This window comes from Taudactylus pleione, unplaced genomic scaffold, assembly GCF_031769625.1.
Source record: "Taudactylus pleione unplaced genomic scaffold, aTauple2 ptg001137l, whole genome shotgun sequence".
Lineage (NCBI taxonomy): Eukaryota > Metazoa > Chordata > Amphibia > Anura > Myobatrachidae > Taudactylus > Taudactylus pleione.
The window spans coordinates 3,773,832-3,793,063 of NW_028285538.1; the positions used below are offsets into that span (position 1 = coordinate 3,773,832).

The 19,232-nt window shown below is 43.6% G+C and overlaps 1 protein-coding gene and 1 pseudogene across 1 annotated transcript in view; both read left to right on the forward strand.

Moving 5' to 3' along the window:
- The first annotated feature begins 2,952 nt into the window (after window positions 1-2,952).
- LOC148453524 (5S ribosomal RNA) lies at window positions 2,953-3,071 on the forward strand (annotated as a pseudogene).
- Window positions 3,072-6,068: 2,997 nt separating this feature from the next.
- The window catches only part of LOC148453525 (protein mono-ADP-ribosyltransferase PARP15-like), a 48,348-nt gene continuing 35,184 nt past the window's right edge, over window positions 6,069-19,232 (forward strand). The window contains exons 1-4 of the mRNA XM_088462010.1: window positions 6,069-6,183; window positions 12,522-12,584; window positions 15,748-15,921; window positions 18,073-18,236. Coding sequence (XP_088318136.1) covers window positions 6,069-6,183; window positions 12,522-12,584; window positions 15,748-15,921; window positions 18,073-18,236 — 516 coding nt within the window. The remainder of the gene's footprint in view (window positions 6,184-12,521; window positions 12,585-15,747; window positions 15,922-18,072; window positions 18,237-19,232) is intronic.

Sequence of the window (19,232 nt, forward strand, 5' to 3'; positions counted from 1 at the left end):
ACTCACGGTTCCGCGACTTGTGTCATGCATGCGGCGGCAAGTCAAAGCGGTGGCAACAATGAAGCAGGACACATCTGTATATATATATATATATATATATATATATATATAAAATGAAAAAGTATGCACTATTTATAAAATTTTTCTCCATATAATGCTTATAAATTAAATATGTCATTTTTAATGCAACACAGATATGGCTTTCATTTTGTAGCATTTTGCATTACATATTTTTAAATTGAGCAATAGATAGAGGCAAATGGGAAAAAAACATAGAAACAAATATATTATTTTGTGATTTTTAAAAAAAAAATTTTTTAATTTGTCAGCCTCACAGCACTGAGGTTCTGGGTTCAATTCCCTCCAAGGTACTTCATGTGTAGAGTTTGTATGTTCACCCCTTGCTTGTGTGGGTTTACTCCCACAGTACAAAAGCATACATGTAGGTTATTCTACTTCTGATACAAAATAAGCCCTAGGATATATGTGTGCATGTAGGGAATAAAGGTTGTAAGCTGCGCAGATGTGAGTGATTAAATATTCTCTATAAAGCACTGTAGAATAGGTGTGCACTTATATAAATAACTGTTAATAAATAAGTAATGCTGCTGAATGAAAACATTATCTTTTTTTTATTTGTTTTTTGAAATGATAAACTTTGTTTACTTGGATTTTGGGGGGAGAGTTCTTCTGGCAAAAAAATATGCGAATGCTTCCTGTTCTATACGTGCACTGCCAGCTACTTCTAGTCATAAAAGTGTTGTATAAGATCACTTCCTTGTAGTAAGTAACTGGGAGTGTATTACGATAAAGTGAAAGTATGTAGCAAGTCTATGTAAATGTCTTCAGTTTCACTTTTATATTTCATAACAAGAGACATTCAACAGCTAGTTAAGAAGCTGCGCGTAATTAGATTCTGGCACATTGCTAAAAACCCTGAGGTAAGTGTATAATTAGTTATGGTTTTGTCTAAATTAACAATTGAAATGGAATGTACTGTAGTTTAAATCCCGGTTAGCACTCAGAATGCTGGCGCTGGAATCCCGGGAAACCAGTCAGAATCCCGCCATCAGCATCCTGACCACCGGCATCCCGATGGTAAGTAGTGGGTTAGAGGGAGGGTTAGGAATTAGGGAGAGGGTTAGGGCACTGGGGGGGGGGGGTAGGTTTAGGCTGTAGGGAGAGTGACTTAGGTTTAGGGGTAGGGTTAGAATACTTACCGACAGGTGTTGGTATCCTAACCCTGTTGGGATGCCGGTGTCGGGATTCTAACCGCAAGGACCCCGAGCGCCAGCATTCAGTACCCAAACCTTTGAAATCTAGAATTGAAATCTAGCAACTATTGTAGTCTTTGGTCTTCTGTTGATTCATACTGTTATTCATTAATTAACATGACATGTCCCAGTGAAACCTACCTTCAATATATAATGTCACCTATTCTTATTATACGTTTATGTATGTCTGCTACTGTAGTATGCACATGCCATTCTTCAGCTGGCATAATGCACATTTTACCACCCACCCAGCAATGGCCGCCTGCACATGAGTGGTCAGCAGTCAGTGCACACACAGTAGCGCGCCAAGGTCACGAAGAAGTAAAGTGATCGCATTATCAATCAATTTACTTCCAACATATCCCAGGGACCTGTATCTGCATGTGTTTTTGTTTATAGATCCAGGCGATATTTAATTTCATATTGTCGCAGTAAGGCTAGATTACTGTCACTGTATAATATGTAATATTAAAACTTTTTGGGGTCTATTTACTAAGCTGTGTTAGGAGATATAGGCCCTCATTCAGAGCCGTACGCTCTGAGTAGAGCGCACGCTCTGAATGAGGGCCGGGCTCCATTTTCATGGAGCGTCCTCCTGGACGCTCGTATAGCTGTGGGTCACCACCCACAGGCTATACGAGCGTGCTTTTTGATGGCCGCGATGGTCGAGACCATCGCGACCATCGAAATTGCGAGCCGGAGCCTGCGGTTGAGGTTTTCAACCGCAAGCTCCGGAGTGATTTTGGCTCTATCAGAGCCAAAATCACTCCCACTGACATCACTAGTGATGTCAGTGGGCCGGCTTCTGACGGGAGGCGTTCCCGTGGGAACGCCCCCGTCAGGGAGGCACGCCCCCGGCACGCCCACCAAAGGGGGCGTGCTGTCAATCAACATTGACAGCACGCCCCCTTTGATCGGACACAACGAGCGAAGGACTTTCCTTCGCTCGTCGCGTCTGGCGCATGCGCACGACGGAGCTCCCTCCATCGTGCGCATGCTCAGTGCATAACATCGACCCACTTGCGAGTGGACAGCCGCTCGCGAGTGGGTCTGAATCAGGCCCATAGTGAACGGTGATAAGGTACCAGCCAATCAGCTCCTAACTGCCGTGTCACAGGCTGTGTTTGAAAAATGGCAGTTAGGAGCTGATTGGCTGGTACCTTATCACCGTTCACTATATCTCCTAACACAGCTTAGTAAATAGACCCTTTAGAGTCTACTGTCATATAAAATACAGTCAGGGAGTGTCTGCTGTACTGTGGAATTTCCCAGTGAGTAATCAAACATGTATGATAACAATTTCTATCGGGCATATTTATCAATATTTTCTCTACTAAAAAATGTGAAAACTGGTGTTTACGTACCCTTTTCACATTATTTTAGTATCACCTAAATATATCAGTTGGCAATTGAAGGAGAAATTGCAAATTTCTTCTCCAAACCCATTTTTTTAGTAAGCAGACTGCATTTCCAGCACTTGTAGTGGGAAAAGTGATGTAGTCAAATTTACTAAAACGTAAATGTAAAACTATAACGGAGGTAGCCTTGTGATAATAACGCACCTACTCCAGCTCTGCTCTGACAGGCAGAGCAGTGTCAGGAGCCGGCGCCTGTGATCAGCCTGGTGTGTCTAAATAGACAGGGGAAAAGGGGATTCCCCATTCCCCAGTGACTACAGACCTACAGCCATACCATACTGGTTGTGCCCAATCTCATCTGATCTTGGAAGCTATACAGCATTAGGCCTGGTTAGTACTTGGATGGGAGACCACCTGGGAATACCAGGTACTGTAGGTTTATAAACAAGGAGGTGGATTGGGACAGAGTGGTGACACAGCAGAGTATTTATACAGTATATCTTTGTTCCCACACATTCATTGGTATGAATAATTAGAACATCACATTGTTAATATGTTATTAGGGTACCTATCTTCCTATACAAGACTTTCATCGAATTGGTATAATATACAGAGTAACTTTACAAGTCGTAGGAGATTTGTTCAAATATTTTCACCACTTCATAGATAAAGTATTATCTTTAAATAATAATTTTTTGTAAAATTAATTTTCTGTGTAGCATGTGTCCCTTTGCAATTTTAAATTGTGTTTATTAAAAGTTATATTTTAAACTTATACCTTATGTGAATATCTAATTTAAGAGTGCCCCAGCCACAAGCCCTTCTTTTCTTCTCATTTGGTGTCTAAATAGACCACAGGCTGATCACAGTAAAAAAAAAAAAAGTAAAAAACGCCACTTACCTGCACCCAGGGACCAGTGATCCAGTGACCTCCTCTGTGACTCTGGTCAGCTGATCGCTGGGCTCCTGCTCTGCTTCAAAGATGTGTATGCAACTATGCACGCTGCATACTCATGGTCAGTATGCAAACAAATCTCTCAATCTCTTGGTCATACTAAACAAAAAAACAGAAAGGGGAGTGTCCCTCAGATAGTTGTTTGTATTTTAATTAATAAATAGTTATAGTAAAAAAGTAACTTTTGCACTGATTATTAATTGTCCAGACAATAATCTCTCTTGTGTGTAGGATGTCATTACATTATTACTGTATATTGTGTACCAATATGGTGATTCGACTTTAGCATTTACTACTAACACTCTCAAGCCACATCTCAGTGTTTTTTCCATGCTATCATCGGCAGGTACGTTTTAGAGCAGGAGGGGACCTGTGTGCAGTAGTCTGTGGGTCCCCTCTCCCCTGGAAAAAAATATTGGCACTGGCAACTGCGCAGCCCACTAAGAATACAAAGGCACTGTGCCAAAGTATTTTGCGCACTTACATATTTCTACCATTGTTTTAGAAAATATGGCGCTGGTGACATATTTCTGGAGATTTACTACAGAAATTTATAGCCGTCGCCATCTTCCCTAAGCTAATACCGGGAACAAGACACAGCCAGCAGGAAGGGCAGAAGATAAATAAAGCATTGGGTGCAGGGTGAGCTGTGTGGGCCCTTCAGGACCCTAAAGATACGCCAGGTGTGATATGTATTACTGCTGGCCATCCGGCGGTTCAATTCCCGATAGCGGCTACCTGACAAAGGAGGAAATCCCGATCGTCCTAAAGGCAGGGCCGCCATCAGGGGGGGACTGCCGGGCCTCGAGTTCCGGGCCCGGAGAGAGCTGAAAGAGAGGGGGGCCCGGACGCAGCGGTGTTGCGCCGGAAGTCAGGTACATTTGCCATACATCGCCAGCGGCATGTATGTATGGTGCACAGCCGCGAGCTAGCCAGAGCTCTCAGAACGGCAGCCAATCAGGAGCGGCCGCTCCTGATTGGCTGCCGGTCCGCGATCTGTGATTGGCTCACGACCAGCACCATATTAGAATGCCGCCGCCGGTGCAGCACTACTGGCAGAGCCACACCCGGGCCCCCTCTCTCTCTGCTCTATCTCTTCAGCCGGCTGCAACTCTGGTGGGCTGGCTGCGCTAGCGCGCAGCTGAAGAAATTCTACAGGTACACTACCAGTATTGTAACATAATCCCTGAGTTAGCCCTGTGCTCCCCCCCAGTCCAGCCAGCCATTCATCCCTGCCCAGTACTTCCCCCTTAGTCCAGCCAGTCTGCCCTGTCTCCCTTCTAGTCCTACCAGCCTTCCCTGTCCTGCCCCCCCCCAGTCCAACCAGACTTCTCTGCACTGTGCTTCCCCCACTAGTCCAGCCACCCCTGCCATGTCCCCCTCCTAGTCCTGCCAGCCACCCCTGCCATGTCCCCCTCCTAGTCCTGCCAGCCACCCCTGCCATGTCCCCCTACTAGTCCTGATAGCCACCCCTGTCATTTGCAGCTTTTTAAACAAATTGGTGTACCACTCCTGGTGTATCTCCACCCACCTCTACCATACCCCCCCTTCCCTTCCCGAGGGGGGGGGCCTTGCCTACTTTGTCAGTCCCGGGCCCCATAATTTCTAATGGCAGCCCTGCCTAAAGGTAAGTATTTACTAACCTAACCCACCTAACCCTCCTTAGGGGTGCCTAACCCTAACCTCCCCCCCTGTGCCTAACCCTAACCCCCCCTCTAAGTGCCTAAACCTAACCCCTCCTTCGCTGCTGCCTAAACCTAAGTCCCCCGGGGGGGTGCTAACCCTAACCTCACCCCGGGGGTGCCTAACCCTCCCTCCCCCTAGCCTAACCCTAACCTCCTGGGGGGGTGCCTAACCCTAAGTCCCCCCCTGGAGCCCTAAACCTAATCCTTCCCCCCCCCCGTGGCTGTCCGCTGCGGCGCCCGGCATTCGCTCGATCAGGATGCCGGGCGCCGGTCTCCCGACGTCGGGCAAATGACAGGCATCTAGATTTAGATGCCTGTCATTCGTCCCTAGTTGGGATGAAGCAGTCTGGAAGCCGGCGGTCGGCATTTAGACCGTCGGCTTCCAGACTACATCCCGATACGCCTTCGATCATAGGCCCCCCCGACATCTTTCTGGTGCAAATGTTACTATTTTAAAGCTGAACTCATTTTACAGGGCCATAACAGGACTTTTCTACACCCTGTGCCGGCTACGCCCCCCTGAGAGCATGATGTCATGTCAAGGGGTGGGGCCAGAAGTCCCGGTAATCAAAGCTATGACCGTAGCATCCACAGCAATGCTTGCAGGCTACTTTCCAAAACCTGACTGCTCTATGATGGCATATTGTGGAAATCGCACAGCTTAATGGTTAAGACTAAATACAATTTAGTTCCAAATGTCACCAACTTAAGCTCTTCTATATTTTCTACATTTATTTTATTGTGTTAGGTTCAAAATCGGACAATAAAGTCTTTTATATGAAGGGAGGCAATGGCCATGTGTGAAGTGGTTGTGGGTGACACTTTTGTGAAGGTAAAGCAGGGGGACATCACCAATGAGAATACACACGCCATAATAAACCTAAACAATGCAACATTGGACCAAAACTTTGGTGAGTAGTTACAGCTCTAGAGAAATTATTTTGTTATGAAAACTTTTTTGCTGAAGATACATTTTGTACCATAAACATAAAGAAATGCCGAACATACAGCTTGATTCAAAGATGGACACAATGGTGATGTTTATACATATTGGAGTGTAATTAATAACTGTATGTCCGCACATGAGAAATTAAGTAGTTGAAGGTTTATTCCAAGTATTCATAAGAAAAAATCTAACAATAAAGCAGCGTGCAAGCCAGACCTTCGTGTCACAACACAAGTCATAAACACATTTACTGAGGTTTCCATAAAATTCCCTAACATCTCTATTCACTGTCAGACTAACTAAGCATATTCATTATTATTCATAGAGCATCACTTCAATTCAGTCTGTCGATGATTGGTCTTTGAGTCCGCCATCCTCAGCTCATTACATCAATTAAGTTATTTCTCTTTAATTGTCAACTTCAAGATTCTCAACCTTGGTCTTATCGACACCTGCGTGAGCTAACAATAGCAATTTCAGTAACTACATGAGAAAAAGATAAAGATTTCATTGGTTGGAGAAGTACAGTAGGTCTTGTTAACATTCCACAATGGTTGTATAACCTAACAGAAAATCAGCTATATTTGTTTTACCAATACAAATCATAATTCTCAAAACACTTAATTCTCTCTCTATATATTACATTGATATTATGCAACTGCCTCTCAATAATTCAAAATAGTGAGAAGACGGAGGTGTGTTGGCACCCTTTCCACCTGCAACCTATTCTGATTTATATAACAGTACCCCTACTGTTTAGAAGACAATAAATATAAAAAATAACAAAACATATACAGGCGCTATGGATGCTCAAAAATTCACAATAAAAATGAAATAAAAATACCATAGGATAGAAGTCAATAAATCCTTTTCTATTCCACAATGTTATTTCAATAAAACATATCTTCTTTATTGTTCTTATTTAGAGAATAATGATGTTTCTATATGTTGAGAGGAGGGGAGAGTCTTCCTATTGACGGGTAGTTTATTATTATATCATTATATCATGAGTATCCAGCTCAGAAGTGGGTGGAAAGAAGAAAAAAAACAAATATAGTGTAGTATGTTCTAAAAAATTCATACACCTTATTTGTAACAGTACAAAATCACTTTCACATTAGGGAATAATCCCAATCATTCATAACAAACGTAAGTCGTTACTTTTGTTATGAATGCAGAAGCGGGACCTTACCCGAATCCCCGCTCCTGATGCGACTGCCGCTGTCTGCTCCGAGTCCCGGCTCTTCTTTTGTACAGTTGGGAGAGACGTCAGCATCATGACGTCTCTCCCATCATCACCAGCTGCGGGGGGAGCTGGAAGGCGGAGCTCATAAGTGAGCTCCAGCCGGCTCCCTCAGTTGACGTAGCAGCCAATGAGAGTCTGTCTGACTCTCATCAGCTGCTGTAACATACACACAGCTGCCACCGGCGGCTGTGTGTATGTCACTGTGTAGTGTGGACTGCGCTCACTGCGGTCTACACTACACTAGCGGAGGGGACACTAGCGGCGGGTGCAGACAGCACACCGCTGCTAGTGGGGGCCCCTCCATGTGTGGGGGCCCAGGGACAACCGCCCCTGTCGCCCACCCCCTTAATCCAGCCCTGTTACCAACACTAGCATACATGCAAAGGGCAGCTGGCAGCTCAATGCATCACATCCCGCCTGTGATGTGTCTTTTTCTCCATTAGCATTATACTAATTTTTCTTATGTTCCTCTCAACTACATAAATATAAGCTAAAACGTCAAGGACAAAACACCCACTATTGATATCAGCAGCTCAGAGCAGATAATTATGTGAACACAATAGGAAATTTAAATAACAACATTTAAATTTGTTCACAAAATATGTTATGTTTAACACAATTTATTCTCCAATTTACTAGAATAAAAACAAAAACATTCAACTTACAACTATGGCAACGGTAGCATTACTTAGTATAGACAAACAAGATGGAGTCTATAAGGTTTAATACCTTTCCTTTTGTATTCAACCATACATAATTAATATGTTCATTTTCCATTTTTATAATAACACAAATCCGACTTTGATTGTTTAATTGCTAAGGATAGATAATAGGTAATGTAGGTAATACTGTAGGTAAAATATCCAACATACACGCAGCAGGCCCGGTACTTATTGGTAAGATGTGGTGCGAATCTCACCTGTAGGACATCTGAGGCAATTAAGCAGCAGTGGATATTAGGAAGGGCTGCTTATTTAAGTGATGTCTAACTAATATATGGTTAAATATTCTTAGCATATATTTTTTCACTTTAACATGCAGTTAAGTGATTATCGGTAATCTGTGTATGAGTCACACTGCGCATGGGTCTCGTTTCATCTTCGTTCTCGCACTTTATGTGGATTTATTTGCGAAGTGATTGACAGACACGGACCGTTTGTGGGTGGCAATGGGGCAGTGGCGACTTAAACACACATATATTTCGACCAATTTCAGGGTGTGTCTCTGTGACTGCAATCCCGTACAAAGTAAAAATTGCTTAGGGATCTCAGTTCCCGCGGTCATCCTGCGTGAACATAGGGTTACCCAGAAGGCTGATAATAGTCTGATCTGCAAATGATGCTGCATATTTGGGCCTGACTCAGCAGTCAATGCAAGTTCATTTCTGATCGCAGATTCCTGCTTATCGAGAATCTACACGTGTGCAGGACCCATTCTGCCAGTGTGCAGAATGGGTCCTATGTAGTCGCATGCAAACCCTTGAATGCCTCTGCCTGACTGACAGGCTGAGACATTTAAGGAACGGTGCCGGGAGCGGCCGCCGTTCCCGGAAACGGGGGCATGTACGCCCCGTTTTCCAGGAGTGGCTAGCCCAGGATCTGCGTTGATCAACGCAGTGTCCTGGGCTTACACACTGGCCAGCCTGAGTAAGCTGAGGCTTACTCAGCTGGCCGGAGCCCCGGCGCCATCCACCATTGACCACCGATGGTCGCGATGGTGATCCCAGCCTGTGACCTCCGTCGCAGTGCGCCGGAATTGCAAATGCATAAGGGTGTGTCATACACCTCCTGATGCATTTCTAACAACTACTCCAAAATTGTAACTGTATCTTGTAAAACTGGATGTAGCAATATCAGATCCTGCTACAATATGTCATATGAGGAACAGCAGGCTGCTCCCTGTGTTCAATAAAAGTGTTTTCCTCGGAAGAAACATCCAGTCTATACAGGTTGAGAAATGCATCAGTGTCACAAGCCGCCGCACCGCTAATGTTGTGCGAGCCGAATGCTGGTCTAGCGTTCGTTGAGACTCTACCTATCTCCTGTCTGTCATTCTGGGGTTGCTCCGGATTGGCTTCGGAATTCATATCTTGCTTCTGTCTGCACTGCTTCGATGCCGGTGATAGAGTTTCTCGTGCTTCCGGTTGTTCCAGTCTCCTGTTGTTCAGTCGAGTTCCAGAGTCCAGTTCTGCTGTGTTTACCCACTGCCGTTTGTTCCATCCAGGCGGCAAGGTCCGTGTTCCATCTGATCGTACTGCTTGTGTCATCTAGGCGGCACGGTGCGCTTACCTATCCTGAAGTGCTTGTCAACATCTGGCAACTTGTGTCAACCAGGCGACATAGGCTGCACCTCAGCGTCCAAAGTGCGCAATCCAGTGCACCACTGGCAGTGTCAACCCGACGGCACTAGTTGCACTTCTGCGCCCAAAGTGCACAATCCAGCGCACCACCGCCAGTGTCAACCCGGCTACATAGGCCACACCTCAGCGTACAAAGGGCCTGATTCAGAGCCGCTCGTAAGCAGCCGTTCGCTCGTTCGGAGCGATGTTAGCACATCTGCGCATGCGTACGGATTGTAATACGCATGTGCGAACCAGTCAGTGCGGGCAGAAATCGTTTGTTCGCTATATAGCGAATGCCTGCTATTTTGAGTGACAGGAGGAGGCGTATGTGGGTGGTAACAGGGGAAGGTGCTTGAAAATGGGGAGTGGAAATCTGAACGCAGGCGTGCTTAAAGGTCAAAACGGGCGCTTTTAGGGTGTGCATAATTAATACAGCAGCATCATCGACCACGTCACCTGGTTATTTTATAGCCAGAACTGCTCGCAAGATTGCGGTAGGAAAAACCAGCCACAAGAATAGCGAGCAGTTCATACGCTGTTCGATGTACTCGATTAATCTATTAAATAGCGGACATGACGTATGATGCGAGCGGCCAGGGGGCGTTTTTTACAAAATAGCGGACGCATGTTTTGTTCGCTCGTTCAGACATGGAGGCGTCAACAGACCGCAAAGAGCGAACGGGTCATTTGAATAGCCACCCCCTTTTCCTGAACGACCGTCCGCAAATAGCGTCCGGCTCTGAATAAGGCCCAAAGTGCGCAATCCAGCGCACCACCGTCAGTGTCAAACCGGCGCACCTCCATGTCTTTTTGTACTTCACACCAGAGTCTGTTCAGCCCTCAAGGCTACTTCAACAGCCCAAAGGCTGTGTCTCACCTTCATCCCATAGGCCACAACTAGTAAGGCAACTCAGCCCTCTAGGCTGCTTCAACTGCCCAAAGGCTGCATCTCACCTTCAGCCCACAGGCCACAACTAGTAAGGCAACTCAGCCCTCAAGGCTGTTTCAACAGCCCAAAGGCTGCATCTCACCCTTGTCCCTTAGGCCACGACTAGTCAAGGCATATCAGCCCTCAAGGCTGTCCTCACCGTCCAAAGACGGCATCATGCCCTTAACTCATTGGGCCACGACTAGTCAATGAAAACCAGCCCACAAGACTGCCACCAGACTATGGCCCTCATTCAGAGGCGGTCGCAAGAAGCGATCGCACTCGCTGAAAGAGGGCGGCCGCTTCCTTTTTTTAGTGCGGCCTCCTGGTCGCTAGCTAAGCTGAGCTTGTAAAATATGAGCAGTACAGGTATCACAGATTCCTTGGGTTTCAAGCTATATCAGCTGATTGCATGTACCAGTTAGTTTTCAACACTGATCAAGGAATTTTTAGTGGTGAGTGCACTCCCAAATCCACTTTCAATATGATATGAGTACTTTCATTTTTTATATTTTTATTTGTAACCCTATTTTTGATGTCTAATTCATAAGTTGAAATGTATCCAGTTTATACATCGGGATGTGTGCTGTCATATTTATTGAACATAGGAAACGCCCGCTGTTTCTCATATTGTAGCAGGAACTGATATTGCTACAACCAGTTTTACAAGATACAGTTTCAATTTTGGAGTAGTTGTTACAATAGTAACATTCATTTGAACAACGTATTATTATTCATCTTTGTGTCTAAACTAGTGGATTCAGCGGTCAATCGAGCAATTGTTATTAGTGTCATTCATTCGTATTCAGATGTTTTTATTCACAATTTTGGAATAAATGTTTCTATAATAATTTTTCAATCTATTAGCGCTTTCTCATTTTATTTGTTTTTTTCTTCATTCTTATTATAAGGTTAGCTTCCCTTATTTAAAGTTAGCAGTAATTAGATTGTCCAGGTATTGAGGGTTGTAGCCACCTTCACCCATTCTATCTCCTGCTGTATTTGCATTATTGCAAGGATCAGGGTCAGGGGCCCATATGCACCTTACACCCATTATAGATACGCCCTTGCAAATAACTGAAAAAGGTATAATGCAGGGACGGCTCTTGGGGTGTTCGACCACTGCAGTCGAACAGGGGCACCACCCCATTTAGGGCGCACCCCTCCCAACATGCCAATTACAGCGGGACAGCACTGTCCTGCTGTTCCACCCATGGGCCGAAGTGTCCCGCGGGTGGTCTGGTTGGAAGGTGGTGCCGGACCCTGGAGTAGCAGAATGGATGCTGTGCGCATGCGTGCAGCATCCATTCAGTGCCAAGAGATGGCTGGGAGAATCCCAGCTAGTCACGGAGTGCTGGGCTCACCCCCAGCCTGACGTTACACGGGAGGCGTGCGATGCGGGCACGCCCCCAAATAATGTCACTTAGGGGGTGTGACCCATGGTAATTAGGCCATGCCCCCATTTTCGGTGTGACTAGTAGGCGCTTTGGACGAATCCGGCACAGGGCGCGGCTACCCCTGGAGCCGGCCCTGGTATAATGTATGCTTAACTGTGGGGGTCAAAAGAGAGCCCTAGCCGCTTGAGTGAAGAAAACAATAAAAGGTTATTCCTGGTGAAGCAGACACAGTGCTAAATAGTGAAAACTGGTCAGGGCTTCTATAAGTGCACCAACCCAAACCCCTGGCTTGGAAAGAGTTATTGAATTGTTATAGAAATGTATAATAGCTTCTAAAAATGACTTTACAGCTTTCAAGAAAGTAATTTTTTAATTTTTTATACAATTTCAGGTGTATCCAAAGTCATTCTCAAATCAGCGGGAGATCCTGTAAAGGAGGAATGCGCACTTTTAAGTATGAACAGAATGGCAACTTGTCTGTCATCACTTGTTATGAGCCTTCAGTATAATTCAACCTTTTTATAATAATAACAATTGACATGTATGGTGCAAAATTACATTTGCCTCACTGCACAGATTACCTCTCATTTAGATTTTCACTTGTTTTACTGTGTCATATATATATATATATATATATATATATATATATATACTATTAATAATTTTATTAAACCGCTCAAAGTTAAATTCTTCAAGATATTGGCTGACTTAAGTGATATCAAGATGTCAGTTCATAAGCTCAAAGGCCCCCCCATAGTTGTATTGAGTCTATTTTCAGCAACCACACAACTATAGTGCTTGGGGGGTCTTTATCCCCTTATTTCAGGGGTGGCTAGGCTTTTTGGTTCAGTGATCTACTTTTAGAGCTGAAAATTTTTTGTGATCCACGAGTATCTACTTTTGCTCGTGCCACAGGCGCCTGCGCAAAAAAAGGCGATATGGCATGTAAAATAGGGGATGTGACCTCGCAGCAAGGGACGTGGGGACTGTCCTGCCGAAATCACACATTGGCCCCCCCAGAAGAAAATCAAATATTGTCCCTCACATAAAAAATAAAACATACTGCCCCAGTCCCCCACAGAATACTGACTAAGAGGAGCTCCCAGTCCCTCTCTGCCCTCAGTCGTGGGTGACAACAACAGTCCAGCAGCAGCCACAGTGCAGGCCCGCCAAGTTTGATCGGTCTACTCCAGGGTGCAGGGTTGAGTGTCTGCGGTTGACCAGTTGATCGCGATCAACGCTTTGGCCACCCCTGTCTGTATAAAAATCATGTGCTTGTGATAAATGCTCTTGGCTTACTGGAGGTATGTAGTGAGCAATTTGAGAGTTAAAATGTCGACAATGATGGGGAAATGGGGAAATGGGGAAATGGTGAGCTCAAATCCAGAATGCCAACATGTTAATAATGCGATGTACAGCATTTTAACACTGTTGGCCTTACAACTTTAAACATGATGCTTCACCTATATGTTTAAGTTGGAAAACCGACAATGACAAAATGCTGTGACCTGAACCCATCTCTCTCCTTTTCCTCCTCTTCTACCATATTCATCTTCATGTGCCGGTCATCTACCACACCCTTGTCCCTCCCCCCACTTCCTCGATATATCTTTGCACCTGGCATTCCTACTTCCTCTCATCTGGCCTTCTATCTCTTATCCTGGGTGCTTTCAATATCCCAATGGCAATCCCATGGTTGCTGCTGCTTCCAAACTGCTCTCTTTACATCCTCCTTTGTCCTCACCTAATAGACCTTATCCTACTCCGGAGATTTCTTACTTGACCTAGTCTTCCTCTAGCATTGTGATATCAATGATGCTATTAATTTCCCCCTCCCTGGCCACCAACTTTACTTCCATAATCTGCCATCCACAATGCTATCTCCTCTCTCATGTCCCCCACCCACTCTCACCTGCATTCCCACATTTTCTAGGTTCACCCCTACCACTGGGGATGAAGTCTGAATTACCCTCTCCTGGGGGTATTTACTAAAGGTCAATTTTGGTCAATGTTTGGCCGATTTTGTATTTCAGGGTCTAAATCATACATTTAATTATAGATGATTTTTGACAATTTTTTTAAACAATGTCAAAAATCATCTGTTAGTAAATGTGTGATGTAGGGGTATACGTAATGAAAGTTGATTACTTTTGATTTTTGGACGAATGTTGGTTGATTTTGTGTTTCAGGGTCTCAATCACACACTTACTTAAAGATAATTTTTTTACATCATTGAAAGATTTTGTTAAAAAAATCATGTTAGTAAATGTTTGATTTAGACCCTGAAACACAAAATTAACCAAATCGACCAAAATTAACTTTTAATAAATATACCCCCTCATCTCTACACTCCATAGACCCCATGACCCAATACCTTCCCACCTGCTCTAATCCCCCTCTCCTAATGTGTGCAGAGGAACCATCCTTTTGCCTTCTTGACAGTATACAACAACCCTGTGTGATGAACCAAATATTTCATATTTTGACTCAGCAGTCCATGAGACCTTCTTCCAGTCTTCAATAGTCCCCTGGCGGTGCATCATAGTCAGGCAAGCCACTTTTTCATTATTGCAGAACAGCTGTAAATTATTTATCCATTACTTGAACCCTAATAGAGCTGTTATGTTGAAAAGTGAAATGTGTCAGAAACACATAGTGATGTCAGAGGCTCTAACTGCCTATTGTTTTGAGTGCCTCAGAGGTACTATTGTGGAATGGCTAGATTCCATTCTACATTCCAGCCAAGACAGGAGATCAGTTTAACTTTATCTGGCCTTTTGATACACAGAGGAAGGGAAACTGGGACTCATAGTTCAACTTGTCGATCAACCATAAGACCTTCCCAGCACCGACCAATAATCTTCAATACAAACAGTACTATCTATCATCTATAAATGGAGGACTGATATGCCAACTGCACACTGGGTGTGGGAACTACTCTAGCTGGATACATTTGAATCTTTGTGTGCTATTGGACTTAGTGGATATTCATCCATTACTGCTTACTGTACAGTAAATGATGTTTCTATGTCAAGTAAAGAACTACTAACTACTAAATATGCAATATCTTTATAAGAAGTGAGGACTTGTCCATACATTTCATGTATTCATTAAGTGCAAAGTATCTGACACATTGTAATTGCTGAATGCCTATTCAGGATATGTACAGTATATGTTTTTTTTTAAACAAATGAGTCAGTATATATACATTTAACTCTGGTTTATATGGTTATTTTATGATAATATGACTTATTTTTGTTCTTAAAAATACATCAAGGTAACCAGCGCTGCTTCTAATATTTTGTATTGTTTAATGAATACAAATTGTTCAATGAATTTTAGAATTATGAAATTGACATTATTTTTCAGTTTTTGGTAACCTAAACTTTTTAACCTCAATTTGTATTCAGACACTTTTTGCATCCATGCATTGTTCCCTCACACATTAATAGCGGCCATGTGACCATTTACCTCAGCTCAATCACATGACATAAGTGACATAACACTCTATTGAGGGAATGTACAGGATGCCAAAATGTTGTATAATATTATAGGAATGTCCCAAAATTGCTACATGAGAAAATGTTAGAGACATTTTCCTCCATACTGTATTTCAGGCAAACTGCCCAATGACGGATGTGTTGTAACTTCAGCTGGAAAACTTAAATGCCAAAAGATAATTCACCTGATTGATGTAAAGCCGCCAGTCATTGTGGAATCGCTAAAGAAAGCTCTTAAAGCATGTAACCAAAATGATTTGGGGACCGTCAGTCTTCCAGCAATTGGAACAGGTACAAAATGCTTAGTTTCAAATATATATTGTATTTTCCTACTATTATGTATTCTATTGCTTATGGTGGAACAAATAGATTAATTACCCTGGTACACAGGAGGATCAATGCTACTCAGCATTGCAGCTGTCATCTCTTGGTGTGGGTGTGATCATGTTTCATGCTTCCATAGTGGATTGTTCCTGATGATGTACACTTGGCAGGGGCGCCGAGAGGGGGGGGAGAGCGAGTACTAATTACCGGTGCCCGGGCTTGCTGGTGGGGCCTGGCATTGCCCCCCCCCTTTCTTACATCATAGCAGCCCAGCACACGCTGCTGTGTGCTAGGCTGTACTGGGAGACTGAGCTAAGAAGCAGCCACAACAGTCTCCTATGCCTGTGGGGGAAGCGATCAAGCTGATTACGCCCCCCACTGGTTATTCGCCGGGCTGAGGGCCTCACTGTGCCCCCCTCGCCAGCGTGCAGCACCACTTCGCGCACTACAAAACTTTTTCTTTTTTACCTAAGGGGGCGTGACAATGCCTCCCGCGATAGGGACATGCCCCCTTTTACCCGGGCCCCCATGCGGCTCTTGGCGGGCCTAACACTATGCTCATACAATGTAAGAGCTAAATAATAGGGCTAAACTAAAGCACATTGGCTGCAGTTTAAAATTTCATCCTACCGACTGCAGAATAGTAAATCTTACAATCGAGGTCTGAAAAGCACACGTTTTGAAAACCATCAAAAAAAAGCAGCTTGGCTCGAAGAGTTTTTTTTTTGTGACAGGAAAACAGTTCTCCGCTAATTCTAATCTGTCACTGCACTGGTTTAAGAGCACTGCAATTTTCAAGTTGGAAAAATGCTATTTTCATAAAATCAATGTCATGTTAGCGTTTATAAATACTACACTAAGTTTTGACAGAGAATAGTGGATTAAAATATGAACACTGCCATTGATGTCACAGCAAATATAACTGCTGTGTAATGTAAGCACTTAGCCTATATTACCATAATTTTATCTTACAATTGTGGGGGTGACTACAGCTAGCTGGAGCATAAAATAAGTAAAGGCTGTAAATAAATAATTTTTAACTGCAAAAGTCAAGTTAAGACTGAACAATAAAATTCAGCTTTTGATTTCTACTAGAGATGTGCACGGACCCTTGTATTTTGGTTCTGGTTCTAATTCATTATCGTGTTTTGGTTTTGGTAAAACCAGCCTCAAGTGTTTTGGTTTGGATTCCGTTTTGGGTTCCTTAAAAATCGATAAAAATCGATTAAAAAAAACCCCATTGAAATTGATAAAAAATCAATAAAACAGCTAAAATCATGTAATTTTTTACCTGTTTACATGCAATCCAAAACCCAGGTTCCGTTTTAAAATCTATGGGCCTGATTCAGAGCCGTTCGCTATTTGCGGTCGTTCGTTCAAAAACAAGGGGTGGCTATTCAAATGATCAGTTCGCAAATTGCAGTCTGTTCACACCTCTAAGTCTGAATGAGCGAGCAAAACATACGCTCGTTTATTTGTTAAAAACGCCCCCTGGCCGCACGCACCATACGTCATGTCCGCTATTTATTAGATTAATCGAGTACATCGACCAGCGTATGAACTGCTCGCTATTCTTGTGGTTGGTTTTTGCTACCACAATCTTGCGAGCAGTTCTGGCTATAAAATAACCCAGTGACGTGGTCAATGACGCTGCTGTATTAATTATGCACACCCATAAAACGCCCGTTTTGACCTTTAAGCACGCCTGCGTTCGGATCTCCACTCCCCATTTTCAAGCACCTTCCCCTGTTACCACCCACATACGCCTCATTCTGTCACTCAAAATAGCAGGCATTCGCTATATTGCGAGCACATGAATTTTGGGCGCACTGACTGGTTCGCGCATGCGTATAACGATCCGTACGCATGCGCAGATGTGCGAACATCGCTCGGAACGAGCGTACTGCCGCTAGCGAGTGGCTCTGAATGAGGGCCTATGTTCCAAACTGACTGCAGATATTCCGAACTGGCACTCAGTTCGACTGGAAACCCCTAAGTTCGGGTGTGTTCGTATTTCACGAAAACTGAACCGCACCTGTCAAATCTTACAGTATGTGAGAAGTTTATTTGTCCTTTACAGGAAATTAATTGTATAATGTTTTGTACCCAATGTTTCAGGAGCAGCTAATCTAGATCCCACAAGCTCAATTAAATTGATTATGAAAGGCATTGAAGAGCACCTAACTGATCCTACAACAATGAGCAGCCTTTCTGAAATCATTATTGTTGTGTTTGATCCGGATGCTTATAGAGAATATTTAATATTTTTTCAGAGTTATCAGGTAATTGTAATGTTCATGTTCAGCAACTTTCAGTTGTCAGTCACTGGTACCTTTTAAAGCATATATTGGTTTGTAGGTTCGTATTTAGATTCTGCCCTAAACTAGTAATATGCACCGCAGTTATACCCCTCAGACCAACATCCTATACAGCAATTTTTGTAGAAGAAAATTGGAAAAAGTGGTTGATAAAGATAAAGTAGCAAAAAAAACAGAACAGTAAATACAATTAATGTAAGAAAAAGTCTCTCAACGCAAATGTAGTTACCGATGCCGTAGCAGATTAAACTGCACATTTCATCAATTCATTGCAAAATTATTACATATGTAATGCAATAATTAACTTTTTTTCATTCTGGTTTTTGGAACCTTACGCATAATTCTTTCCAGAGTATGAGATATCTATACAGAAATCAATAAATCGCACAAGAAAAATCTATTATCATTCAAATTTGCTTAAAAGTTCAAGGACTTCTCCAGTACTAGAAGTGGCAGTGACACGGTTTTTCTTAATATCTAGGAATCTATTTATCAACTAGCCACACAGAGTTCTAGGGCCAGATCTACGAGGTGGTGGCTGTTGTAAGTTACCTCTTCTTTTCAGGTTTTATTATTATTGCCGCTTCATGAATATAGGGCCTGAATCAGACCCGGACGCTAAGCTGCGCTCGTTCTGAGCGATGGTCGCCCGTCTGCACATGCATATAAGTCGCAGTGCGCGTGCGCAAACTAGTACAAGCGATCGGATTTTGCTCACTCGCCCTGAAAAGACAGCCCAGTGGAATGAGTGACAGATAGCACCATTTGTGGGTGGTAACAGGGGAAGGTGCTTGTGAACGGGGGAGTGGTACTGCGAATGCAGGCATGTCTGACCGGTAGAATGGAGTTTAATGGGTGTGCATAATTAGCAAAGTAGCGTCATTGCACACGTCACTTGTTTGTTTTTTACCCTGAACTGCTCGCGGTGCCTGTGGGAGGGTAAGCTGTGAGCAGCTCCGA